Here is an 11,336-nt window from a genome sequence, read left to right as displayed (position 1 = left end):
TCATTGAGGAACAGTCAGGTAAAGTAAGAAACATTCCCAACCTCAGCTGTATCTGAGTTGGTGGAGAAGCAACTGGAAAGTGTATGGCCTGTTGATACTGATAGGGGAACATCACTACTTAGAATATTCTTTGTGAAGAATCTCAGTCTACAGGAAAAATAGTGATATGTATGATGCATTATTTTAGAGGTCAGAAATAACCCTAAAGCTACAATGTAAGAAATTGAGAAAAATGAGGTAAAACCAGTGGAATCCCCCTCTCCCCCCAAATTTACTGTTGGATAGGCTTTGGCAAATTCATTCAGTGTAGGAACCACCACAATCAAGAGCCAATGTGTTACCATTGTTTCCAGGCTTGTCTTTGTATGCTTTGTAGTCATTCCTGATTTCCCTATAGCTCCTGCCAACCATTGTCTTGCCCTGTGTTCAAATTATTTTGTCATTCCTAGCACTGATTATAGTCAATTGTATAGGAGTTTATTTCTGACTTTCACTTACACTAATATTTTGCAGTATAGCCATGTTGTAGCGTGTCTCAGCATTCATTGCCTTGTTGCTGATTGTGGTTTGGGACATTAGGAGCAGAACTGCTTTATTTAGTTCTTTGTATAAGTCTTTAATAGATACTCTTGCTGCATCCAGTTTAGCAAGCAGTGATGTTTGAGATAGAAAGGCCAAAAGTCTTGTGCTCTGATTACCTCTTTACTTTAACTCTTATGAAACGCTTATGATGTTGTTTGTTGCCTTCCTTCCTGCAGGCCTCTGGAGGAGCCCAAGGTGATCTCGGCTTTCTCAGGAAAGCAGGCTGGGAAGCACGTGGTGCACATAGCCTGTGGGAGCACATACAGCGCGGCCATCACTGCAGAGGGGGAGCTGTACACTTGGGGCCGTGGGAACTACGGCCGCTTGGGTCATGGTATGTCTGCTGTACAAGAGTATAATCGTGAGCTAGGAGGAGCTTGCTTCTTTTGAGAGGCATTGACAATGACAGTTGTATCTGTTTCAAGGCTCCAGTGAAGATGAGGCCATTCCAATGCTGGTGGCTGGACTCAAAGGACTAAAGGTCATCGATGTTGCATGTGGGAGTGGGGATGCTCAAACCCTGGCCGTGACTGAGAACGGTATGTAGAGCTTGTGCTGCCCTGGGCAGTTTCTTAGGGATGTAGGTGGCTGATGCCTGGATGAGTGCGTTTTTGAGTTATATGAACCTCTTTAGGCTGCCCTCCCTGGTTGGCGAGTGTATTGGTTACTTTTTTGTTGCTTTGATAAAGTACAATAACCAATGAAACTTGTAGGAGGAAGAGTTATTTTGGGTTATGCTTCCAGAGGATTAAAGTCCATCATGACTGAGAGACATAGGAGCAGTCAGGCAAGACAGCTGGAGCAGAACCTTGAAAGATCACATCTTGAATGCAAGCACAAAACAAAGATAACAAACTGGAAGGAGAAGCTCTTTACTCTCAAAGCCTGCTTGCAGTGATGCGGTTCTTCCAGCAGTCTGCACTACCACTTACGCCTTCCCAAGACAACAGCTGAAAACCTGGTGTTCAAATGCCCAAGATTATGAGGGACATTTCTTATTCAAACTACCACACTAGGATCTCAGTGGCTTCAGTGAAAAGCCCCAAGAATTTCCTAGGATTTGGTTCTCGAAAGCAGGTGGTTGCCTAGAGGTTACCACCTTTCCTAGTGGGTACTTTATTTTTTCACTAAAAATTTACAGCTAAATATTATAACTGACATTCTGAATTGTCACTATTAATATATCACCCAACATTTAGCCTCTATTGATTTATTGCAGCCAATCTTTCGTAGTCATTGTATACTTTACAATCTAGTGTATCTTATAAAATTGATGGTTTATGTTTTATTAGTGAGATTGAGATTACAATGCTTTTTTGTTGTGGTTGTAGTGCTGTGATTCTTGGTTCCAGGATCCAAGTACTTTACCATTGAAATTTATTCCTGTTTAACCGTAGTTATATATTTTTGTGTTTATTAGTGAGACAGTATCTTGCTAAGTAGCCCTGAATGTCTCTGAACTTATTTTCCTCTTGGCTTAGCCTCCATAGGGCTGGGATCACAGGGGTTTGTCACCATACATAGTGCATATGTATGTATGCATGTATGTGTGTGCATGTATGTATATGTGTGAGTATACATATACGTATATGTATATACATATGTATATACACACACACACACATACACGCACACACATAGAAAGTGAGAGAGAGATATCATGTAGTGGTTCAGGCTTGATGGTCAAAAATGCATCCATTTTTACAATGAATTTGTCTGTCTGCATTATGATGATTTCAGTTCTGTACCTTGTTAGTCCTTGCATCAACTGGGGAATTTCTTAGTTTGTTTTTTCCTATAGAGGTTGTTTTAAGGTCTTACTTCTGTAAACAGACACCATGACCAAGACAACTTGTAGACAACATTTAACTGGGCTGGCTTACAGGTTCAGAGGTTCGGTCCATTATCATCAAGGTGGGAGCATGGCATCCAGGTAGGCATGGTACAGGAGGAGCTGAGAGTCCTATGTCTTCATCTGAAGACTGCTAGAAGACTAACTCTCAGGCAGCTAGGACTAGGGTCTTAAAGCACACATGCACAGTGACTTCACCTACTCCAACAAGGCCACACTCTAGGCCAAGCATATACAAACCATCACAGAGGTTGAATGGTGTGTAGAGAATTGACTATTGAGAATGTCTTTGGTGCAAGATAAACTCTTCAGCACTTCCCTATCTACCTAGAGCCTACCATTGATACATGCACATTTTCAGAATCACTGTGCTTCTGCTGCTTTTTGAATTCTACAGAGAGTAGTCATCTGAAAGGTCCCTTCATTATTTGTAAATGTCCACTATTGACTGAGTCATATTTTACAAAACTATTAGCTAAGATGGTTTTGTTTTGTGACAGAACCTTGCTGTTTTGTCCAGTGGGCCTTGAACTCTGGGGCTCCTACCTTCCTCAGCTTTCTGAGTGCTGGGATGACTGTGCAGTAGTTACACTTTCTGGCTAAGTTAGGCAAGTTGTGCTTGGGTTTTATCCTTGGTATTCCGTTTAAACTTTCTGTGAGGAAAATTTTGTAAGGATAAAATGTTTGGGACTAGGAATAAGGCTATAAATGTTGCTCATCTCACACTTGAGCTTTTTTGGTGCAAGTCTTTCGGAGAAACATTTTTTCCGGATGATTGTGTTCTGAGGTGACTGGTGCAGTAGAAGCATCCTGCCTGCCTTTGCAGTCTTGTCTTGGGTGATAGGCTTGATGAAAACATTGGCTTAAGTGTAAGTGATAGAATTTTAGACAGGACATATAAAATTAGGTTCATATTCTAAGATATATATGTACACTGAGTTTATTTTCCCCACTGATCAGTGAATAGTGTATTATTTACAGTTTTCAGTTTAGATGAGGGATTAGCCTAGCTTGATAGCTAGCATTATATTGGAATGCATCCAAATTAGCTTACTTCTGTGTTGTTTCTGACTCTTTTCTAGTGACAGTGGCATAATTGGGTCCTTATTACAGCCTGTATTACCGACAAAGGCTAAATAAAAATATCTTGTTTTTAAGAAAAAGTATATTGATCTTTGGTTTGGACAGTTGAAAGCAGAATGAGAATAGAGTTATTTACAAGCAAGCTGAAAGTTTCATTCTGTCTTTTTTCTTTTGGACTTCCTCTTACAGCTTTCTCTAGTGTGTAACTGAACAGTTTTTTCCCCCAATTTACTCAGGGTTAGCAAATTATTCAGCTGAATTTTAAAGACCACTTTTGTAATTTATTGTATCTTTCTATGTCATTTAATTAAATTACATGTACTGATACGTGTTGTGCCTTTGGGAAGCACTACAGTGTTGTGAGGACATCACAGTGTAGACAGACTCAGGGTGGTCTGTAAAAGGCAGCATTGACACACACCTCAGTACTCATGTTTATGGAGCAGTGGGATTTTGTTCTGTGTTTAGAATTTAGCTCCAGCAGCAGCATTGGTCCCAAAAAGTAAGAGTCAGAATTTTGTTTTCCATTTAATCTAAATAAAAAGAAACTCCAGTTTTTACTTTTAAAATAAGATTTATTTATTTGTATTTTATGAGTATGTATGTTTTGCCTTTAAAGTATGAATGAGAAATGTGTGTGTGTGTGGGGGGGGGGTCAGGTGTACCTGAGGAAGGCAGAAGAGAATGCCAGTCCCCTGGAACTGGTGTGTATGTGTGTGTGTGTGTGTGTGTATGTGTATGTGGTACCTGAGGAGGGCAGAAGAGAATGCCAGTCCTCTGGATCTGGAATTTAGGATGGTTATGAGTGCTGAGTGGGAATCAGAATCCTCTCAAGAACATAAGTGTTCTAAACCACTGTACCATTTCTCTAGCTCTTGTTTATGATTTTCTTAATTGCTAATATATCAATCTGAAATATAAATTAGATTATATTTAGTCAATAATCTGTGTAGTGTTAACTCTCTATATAGGTAAGATTGATTCATGTGTTTTATGGGTTGTATTATTTTCAGTCATTTAAAACTTCCATTATGATGTGCAATGATTTTTACTTAAATGTATTTGTAATTTGTGTTTTCTAGGCCAAGTGTGGTCTTGGGGAGATGGTGACTATGGGAAGTTGGGTAGAGGTGGAAGTGATGGCTGCAAAACCCCAAAGCTGATTGAAAAACTTCAAGACTTAGATGTCATCAAAGTGCGATGTGGAAGTCAGTTTTCTATTGCTTTGACAAAAGATGGCCAAGTTTATTCATGGGGAAAAGGTGACAATCAGAGGCTTGGGCATGGAACAGAAGAACATGTCCGTTATCCCAAACTCTTGGAAGGTTTGCAAGGTGATTGCAGGAGTGAAGTTAACCCTTATGGATCTATTCTTTAAAAATTCTTTTCTTACCTTATATCCAGTGGGTGGAGTATCATTAGCAATATCTTGATAGCTGTAAATAATGGAAAGTGGCTTATCTATTTTAATAAATGTCCTAAAATTATTCTTATCAAATTTAACTTTTAATTCATTTACTTTGAGACTTACTGTGCTGTGGAGTTATAGCAGGAAGTAGGCTTGATTTCTCCTGACTTGGTTTGCTATGACCTTGATTTTGGTGGTAAGGTATATGTGCTTGGTTATGGAATTGTCCAATGTGTATTGGAGTTGAGGGGGAAAGGGAAGTCCATGTGTGTGTGTGAGTGAGGGTCCTCTGTAGTGTGGTGCTCACTGTGGCATAGAGGGTGGATTGCCTTTGAGAGATCCTCACATAGTCTTAGGCATTCTTGCTAGGAATGACATGTTTGGAGATAGAGCCATTAAAACCATGGACTTTATAAAGGGAAACCTCTCCTTTTTTTCTCCATAATGTTTTGCCTAGTTGGGATTGTAGGTTGTCTCCATACTGTCCAAAGAGGGGGGTAGGGTGTGTGTGTGTGGGGGGGGGGAGGCTGGTAAAGTACAGATGAGCTGACAGGAAAGCAGAAAAGGGTGAAGTCAGTGAGTCAGGCAAGGTTAGTACATGCATGTTCATTGGTCCTTTTGGTATTTTATTTAGTTCAGAGTGAAGAACATTTTTAAAGGGCTAGCTCATTAATTGTTAAGGGAATAGTCCTTTTGTGTTTCCCTAAAAGTTTATTCACAGATACAGGATTTGGTCTGCATTTTGTTTCACAGATTCATTTCACTAATTCATCTTCCTTTCTCTCTTTCTGTTTCTTTAATGACAGGGTTTGGAAATAGGGCTTTTAAGGAGACTTGTCAGTCCTGTGTTCATCAGTTTTATTTTATAGCATGTTAATACTTTAGTCAGTGGGAGTCTTCTGTACTTGTCAGGTGTTTTATTCCCAGGCCTATGAGATAAGTGGTAAAATGACACAGTTCACTGTATTGCACAACTCTGTTGGAATTCAGTTGACCTCTTAAATTTTTCTCCATTCATACAGAAAATCTAGGTTTCTAGTTATTAACTAGAATTTGTTTAATGCTTTACTATAGAAATACTTAAATTATTATTGATGTTAATTTATAGTAACTCAGACTTATCAGGTAACACTTTTTTTCAGCTGACTTTATTGACATTATATGGAAACACTGTTGATTATGTTAGATTTACCTACAAGAAGAGATACAATGCTTTTCTAACAGTACACAAATAGAAAAATGTTCACGCCATGCGACTTTGAGAAAAGAAAGGCTTCCTTTTAAGAAAAGGCCTTTAGTGAAGAATATGCTTTGCATGGTTACGTCTGGGGTACTGAAGAAAAAAATATCTATAAACTAGAAATACCATTTTCCCACCAACGTAATTAAATGTCAGAATTAGTGGAACAAGGGTTGGTGAGATGTCTCAGCCAGTAAAAGCACTTGCTGTGCAAGTATAGTGATCTGAATTTGATCCCTGGAACCCCCATAAGGGTGGGAGAAGAGAACTCTGCATACTTGCCCTGTGACCCCTACATGTGTGCTGTGGCATGCCCTCTCCTGTCCAGTAATCAGTCAGCTAATCGGTCAATAAATATGAGAGTATTTTGTGGCCAAGCATGTTTAAAAAACAGTTTCTCAGGAAACCTATCTATTAAAAGAGCCAAAGGAGTGCTGCGTTAAGTGTTTTGGTTTTTTAGGTTTTTTGGGACAGGGTTTAAAGCCATCAGGAGTTCTTGAACAGTACAGATGAATAAGTGATCAGGCTTTCTTGAGATCTTTCTAGTTAATTGCAGGGTGTATCTTTTTATGGTGTGTGTATATATCTATGTGTCTATGTGTATCTTATCCCATATGAACAAGACTAGGGATAGGAACTTAAAAAAAATCATACTTTCTTTTTGATTAAAATTCTGAATAAGGAACAGAAAAAAAAAGACTTCATACTGTAGCTCTAGCTTATTTGTAGACTGTTATTAATAAATCATAATTGACAAGACATGACATAGCATAGTCATATCAAGTAAATTGAACTTCATATTGAAGGTTGTGTTACTTATCAGAAGTTAATATTGACTGCTTTATGTTCTTCTGTAGCTGTGAGCAGATGTCCTTCTAGGACTTACAGCCATGGGCTGAATGGTGTAACTGTGCTCGTCTCTTCTCTAGGGAAGAAGGTGATTGATGTGGCTGCAGGCTCCACTCACTGCCTTGCTCTGACAGAAGACAGTGAGGTGCACAGCTGGGGGAGCAATGATCAGTGTCAGCACTTTGACACTCTCCGTGTCACCAAGCCAGAACCTACTGCCCTACCAGGACTGGACACCAAACACATAGTTGGAATTGCTTGTGGGCCTGCCCAGGTACTGACTGCATAGTTAGGTTTGGTGTTTTGTACAATTTTATTTTACTTTCCAAATGGTCACTGCTAGTATGTAGAAATACGAGTGTTTGTCCTTCTGTCTTGCAGTTGTTCCACAACAAATTACTACGTTTAGTTCTTTCAGCTTTTTTTTCTATGCATTGTAGAGACAGCATATTCCTGCTCTCTCTTCCTCCCACCCTCTATCTCTTAATTGTTGGCTGTGAATTACTTCTTTTTTTGGGAAGTACTCTAAATGGATGCTGAAATTTGTTTAAATTTTTTTTCTGACATTATGTAAATTAAGTAGTCTTCATTTTGGAAAGTACCGGTTTTCAAATATTGACTAATCTCTGCATTACTGCTATAACTATTGGTCATGGTATTTTATCCTTTTGATGTTTATAGGTTTTACTTGCTAATATTTTGTTACTATTTATTTGTGTGTGTGTGTGTGTGTGTGTGCACACGTGCACGCGTGCGCTCATGTGTGCTCACACTCATCAGGATTGTTGGCATCCAGCTTTCTTTGTGCTGTCTTCTTACTTGATTTCTATAAGGCTAAAGCTGGCCTCATGAAAAGAACTAGGGTACTTTCCCTTGTGTCTTCTAAAAGAAATTATGTACAGTGCTATTTCTTTAATTGTTAGTGAATTAATCTGAGTCTAGAAATATAATTAGAAATACAATTTCATTAGAAGTTCAATTTCTTTAACAGGAAAAGAGGCATTCCTGGCTTCTGCTTCATGGGTTTTTTTTTTTGTTTGTTTGTTTTTTTTTTTTTTTTTGTAATGCCCCTCAGGAATTGTTCCATTCTGTTATTGTTGTCCAGTTAATGGATAAAGGGTTTTTTGTTTGTTGTTTTGTTTTTTGTTTAATTATCTTGAATTTTTTTTATATTCTAGTCATTATCCCCATCCTGATCTGCCCTCAGTCTGCCCTCTGACAGTTTCTCATCCCATTCCTCCTCCCTCATCTCCAAGAGGATGTCTCCACTCCCTCTACCCCCACCCGGCCAGGCCTCCTCACTCCCTGGGGCCTCAAGTCTCTAGAGGGTTAGGTGCATATTCTCTCACTGAGACCAGACCAGGCAGTCCTTTGCTATATAAGTATCAGGGGCCTTGGACCAGCTGGTGTTTGCTGCCTGGTTGGTGGCTCAGTGTCTGGGTGGGTCCAGGTTAGTTGAGACTGCTGGTCTTCCTATGGGGCTACCTTCCTCCTCAACTTCTTCCAGCCTTTCCCTAATTCAACCACAGGGGTTTCTGGCTTCTGTCCATTATTTGGATGTAAGTATCTGCATCTGTCAGGGTCAGCTGCTTGTTGGGCCTCTCAGAGGACAGCCATGACAAGCTCCTGTCTATAAGCACACCATAGCATCAGTAATAGTGTCAAGCCTTTAAGCTTCCCATTTACATGGGTCCCAATTTGGGCTGATTGTTTTGTTTTTTTAAGTATTCTCTGACTAAGCATTTGAGGTCATATGCCACTTGGATACTAGTAATATATATATCTTTTTTGCTTTAGTTTTTCCCCTGATTAGAGGTTTAATTTTATTGATCTTTTAAAATGATTATTTTCAATTCAATTTTTACTTCTTATTTTTTTCTAACTATGTTGTTTTTTCCTCTTTTTAAAGTGTCTTTCACTTCAGCTTGCTTGGGCTCAGTTTTCAGGTTACTTAAAGTGGCATCCTGGGTTATTTGGTTTAGCCCTTTTTTGTCTCTATGCATTTGATACTATAAAATTTCCCTCTAAGTAAACTGTTTCTAGGTGAACTGTTCTCTGACTGCCAGTTAGGTACATTATACTGATGGTATAATTCAGTTTCCTTCTTAGGAAGGTTGTGTATGCACTAATATGCCTTATACTTAGAGTTGTTGTTGTGCCACTGTAAGTGGGTTGAGTGCTCACTCCCCGCCATTAGTGTAGATTTGTAATTTTGTGAGTGAAAGTTTGGAAAAAGCTTTATATTTTTTTAGGTGTAGAAATGAGGTGGTATGGTGAAATAGGAGAGGAAATTAGAGATAGTTTATAAGCTAGACAGCCGTGATTTTGGAGATGAAGAGGGATGAATAGGTAACTTTAGATATTTTCATCTCACTGAGTGGTAAACAGTTTCTTCAGTGGAACACACTGTTGATGAACCTACAGATTTCATGTTAGGTCTTTTTTTTTTCTTGCACAGAGCTTTGCATGGTCATCTTGTTCTGAGTGGTCCATTGGCCTTCGTGTCCCTTTTGTAGTGGACATCTGCTCAATGACTTTTGAGCAGCTGGATCTCCTGCTGCGGCAAGTCAGCGAGGGAATGGACGGCACTGCTGACTGGCCCCCACCACAAGAGAAAGAGTGCATGGCTGTGGCAACGCTGAATCTTCTGCGACTGCAGGTAGTAATTCTTTGCTGGTTTCCTGTCCCTTTATAAATGCCTCAGGAATTTCTGAGTGTATTCATGAGTATAGAATGTGGGAATTTTAGCCCGTTTGGTGAACTGATAATAAAACATTGAAAGTACTTTAAAATAAGATTATGATGGAGTTATGTGTAAGGCTTTTAATACTTGATCTTGTTTTGTTTTTCCTGGAAGTCAGTCTTGCACATAGGAAAGAGTATGTACAGATTATGTCAGTTATTTCTGCCATAATCACCTTCCTGACATTCATGTGGGGAGAGTATGTAGAGAGAAATGCCTGAAACAGTAGATAAAAGAGAGGGGTAAACCAGTTGAGAGACCAGTGCTTCCTGGAATTTCTTTTGGACTGTGAAAGCTGTATTCAGTAAGTTTGGCTCCCTACGTCAGTACCTTCTCTTCCTCACATGGGTATGCAAATTACCCAGCCTTTTTCCTAGTCTCTCTTTCTTACCCTTGTAGCATGATCCTAAACTCCCTTTTCATCATATTAGATATAAGGTATATTGTTATTTTGTTTGTTTCTGAAAGAGAACATTTCCAATTACAATTTTAGGATATTGTCTGATTTTGAAAAAATGTTTTTTTAAAAAAAATTATGTGTATATATGTGTATCTGTGTATGGGTATGCAAGTAGACATGCTAACTTTAGGAAATGGTCTGATTTTATAGATTGTAAAATAGTAACAAAAGTACTTTAGGGCTGGTGTAACAGTATAATTATTTTTTAATTTTTCTCTAATAGAATTTTTAAAGATACCGTACTCAAAATATAGTCCTTTGTTTTCCCAGTAGCCGGTTGACTTTGTCACCAGTGCTAATATACCCTGTCTTCTGTGATCAGATCATTTCCTCAGAGTCCTTCTTATAAACATTTTCTTTTTCACCCTTCAGTGCATGTGAGATTAAAGTTTGAAAAACGTTTGCTTATTTTAGCTTTTCAAGATAATTTATTAAGTTAGAGGGGGATCCACCCTCTCAATTCTAGGAATGAATCTATGGCATCACACATGCTCAGCAAGTGTTTGCCACTCAGCTGCGTCCTGGCCACAGGTCATCTCCTTTTTTATTAGCACTTGGAAAATGTTCTACTGAAAATAGGTCTTCTATTCTTGATGAGAAGTCTTTCACTCGTACACTTGATCCTTTGTAGCTAATACATCTTTCTCTTTGGTAGCCTTTCAGGTGTTCTGTCTAGGTGAAGCCTTTCTAAATGTAACTTGAGGCTATGGATATTACTTAGCCTGAACGCTCATGTTCTCATTAAGTGTGAAATTCTTCTCTACCTTTAATCTGTGTCCCCCCAGAGAATACCTAATAGATATGTTGAGTTTCTTTTTATTGTCCCACCTTTCATGCCTTCCTTGGTAGTTTTAAATCTCTTTGTCTCTTTCATCATTCATCTCTCAATCTTACTGTTCTAAGTGGTTGACTCATTTCTTCAGTTCCTTTATCTCAGTAGACCCTGTTACTGAGTTATTTAACGATTGTTTGTTTGGAGTCCTGTATAAGATGGTGATTTGAGCACATTTTCCTAGGCCCATACAACTGGAGCCTCTGTGTATACAGCCCAAAAAGCATGACTATTAGGGCAGGACCTAGAATGCACAAGGGGCACAAAGGAGCTCCCCTGGCTCTGCA

General features: G+C 39.0%; 1 protein-coding gene across 1 annotated transcript in view; it reads left to right on the top strand.

The window, feature by feature from the left end:
* The window catches only part of LOC114640273 (E3 ubiquitin-protein ligase HERC2), a gene marked incomplete at its 3' end in the record, with an annotated part of 76,975 nt that overhangs the window by 38,559 nt on the left and 27,080 nt on the right, over window positions 1–11,336 (top strand). Inside the window, exons 13-17 of the mRNA XM_028789210.1 lie at window positions 759–916; window positions 1,008–1,121; window positions 4,600–4,851; window positions 7,095–7,288; window positions 9,473–9,673. Coding sequence (XP_028645043.1) covers window positions 759–916; window positions 1,008–1,121; window positions 4,600–4,851; window positions 7,095–7,288; window positions 9,473–9,673 — 919 coding nt within the window. The remainder of the gene's footprint in view (window positions 1–758; window positions 917–1,007; window positions 1,122–4,599; window positions 4,852–7,094; window positions 7,289–9,472; window positions 9,674–11,336) is intronic.

Source organism: Grammomys surdaster, unplaced genomic scaffold (assembly GCF_004785775.1).
Source record: "Grammomys surdaster isolate TR1022 unplaced genomic scaffold, NIH_TR_1.0 125801, whole genome shotgun sequence".
Classification (NCBI taxonomy): Eukaryota; Metazoa; Chordata; class Mammalia; order Rodentia; family Muridae; genus Grammomys; species Grammomys surdaster.
Note: the sequence above shows the minus strand (reverse complement) of the source record. Positions and strands in the feature narration are given on the sequence as shown.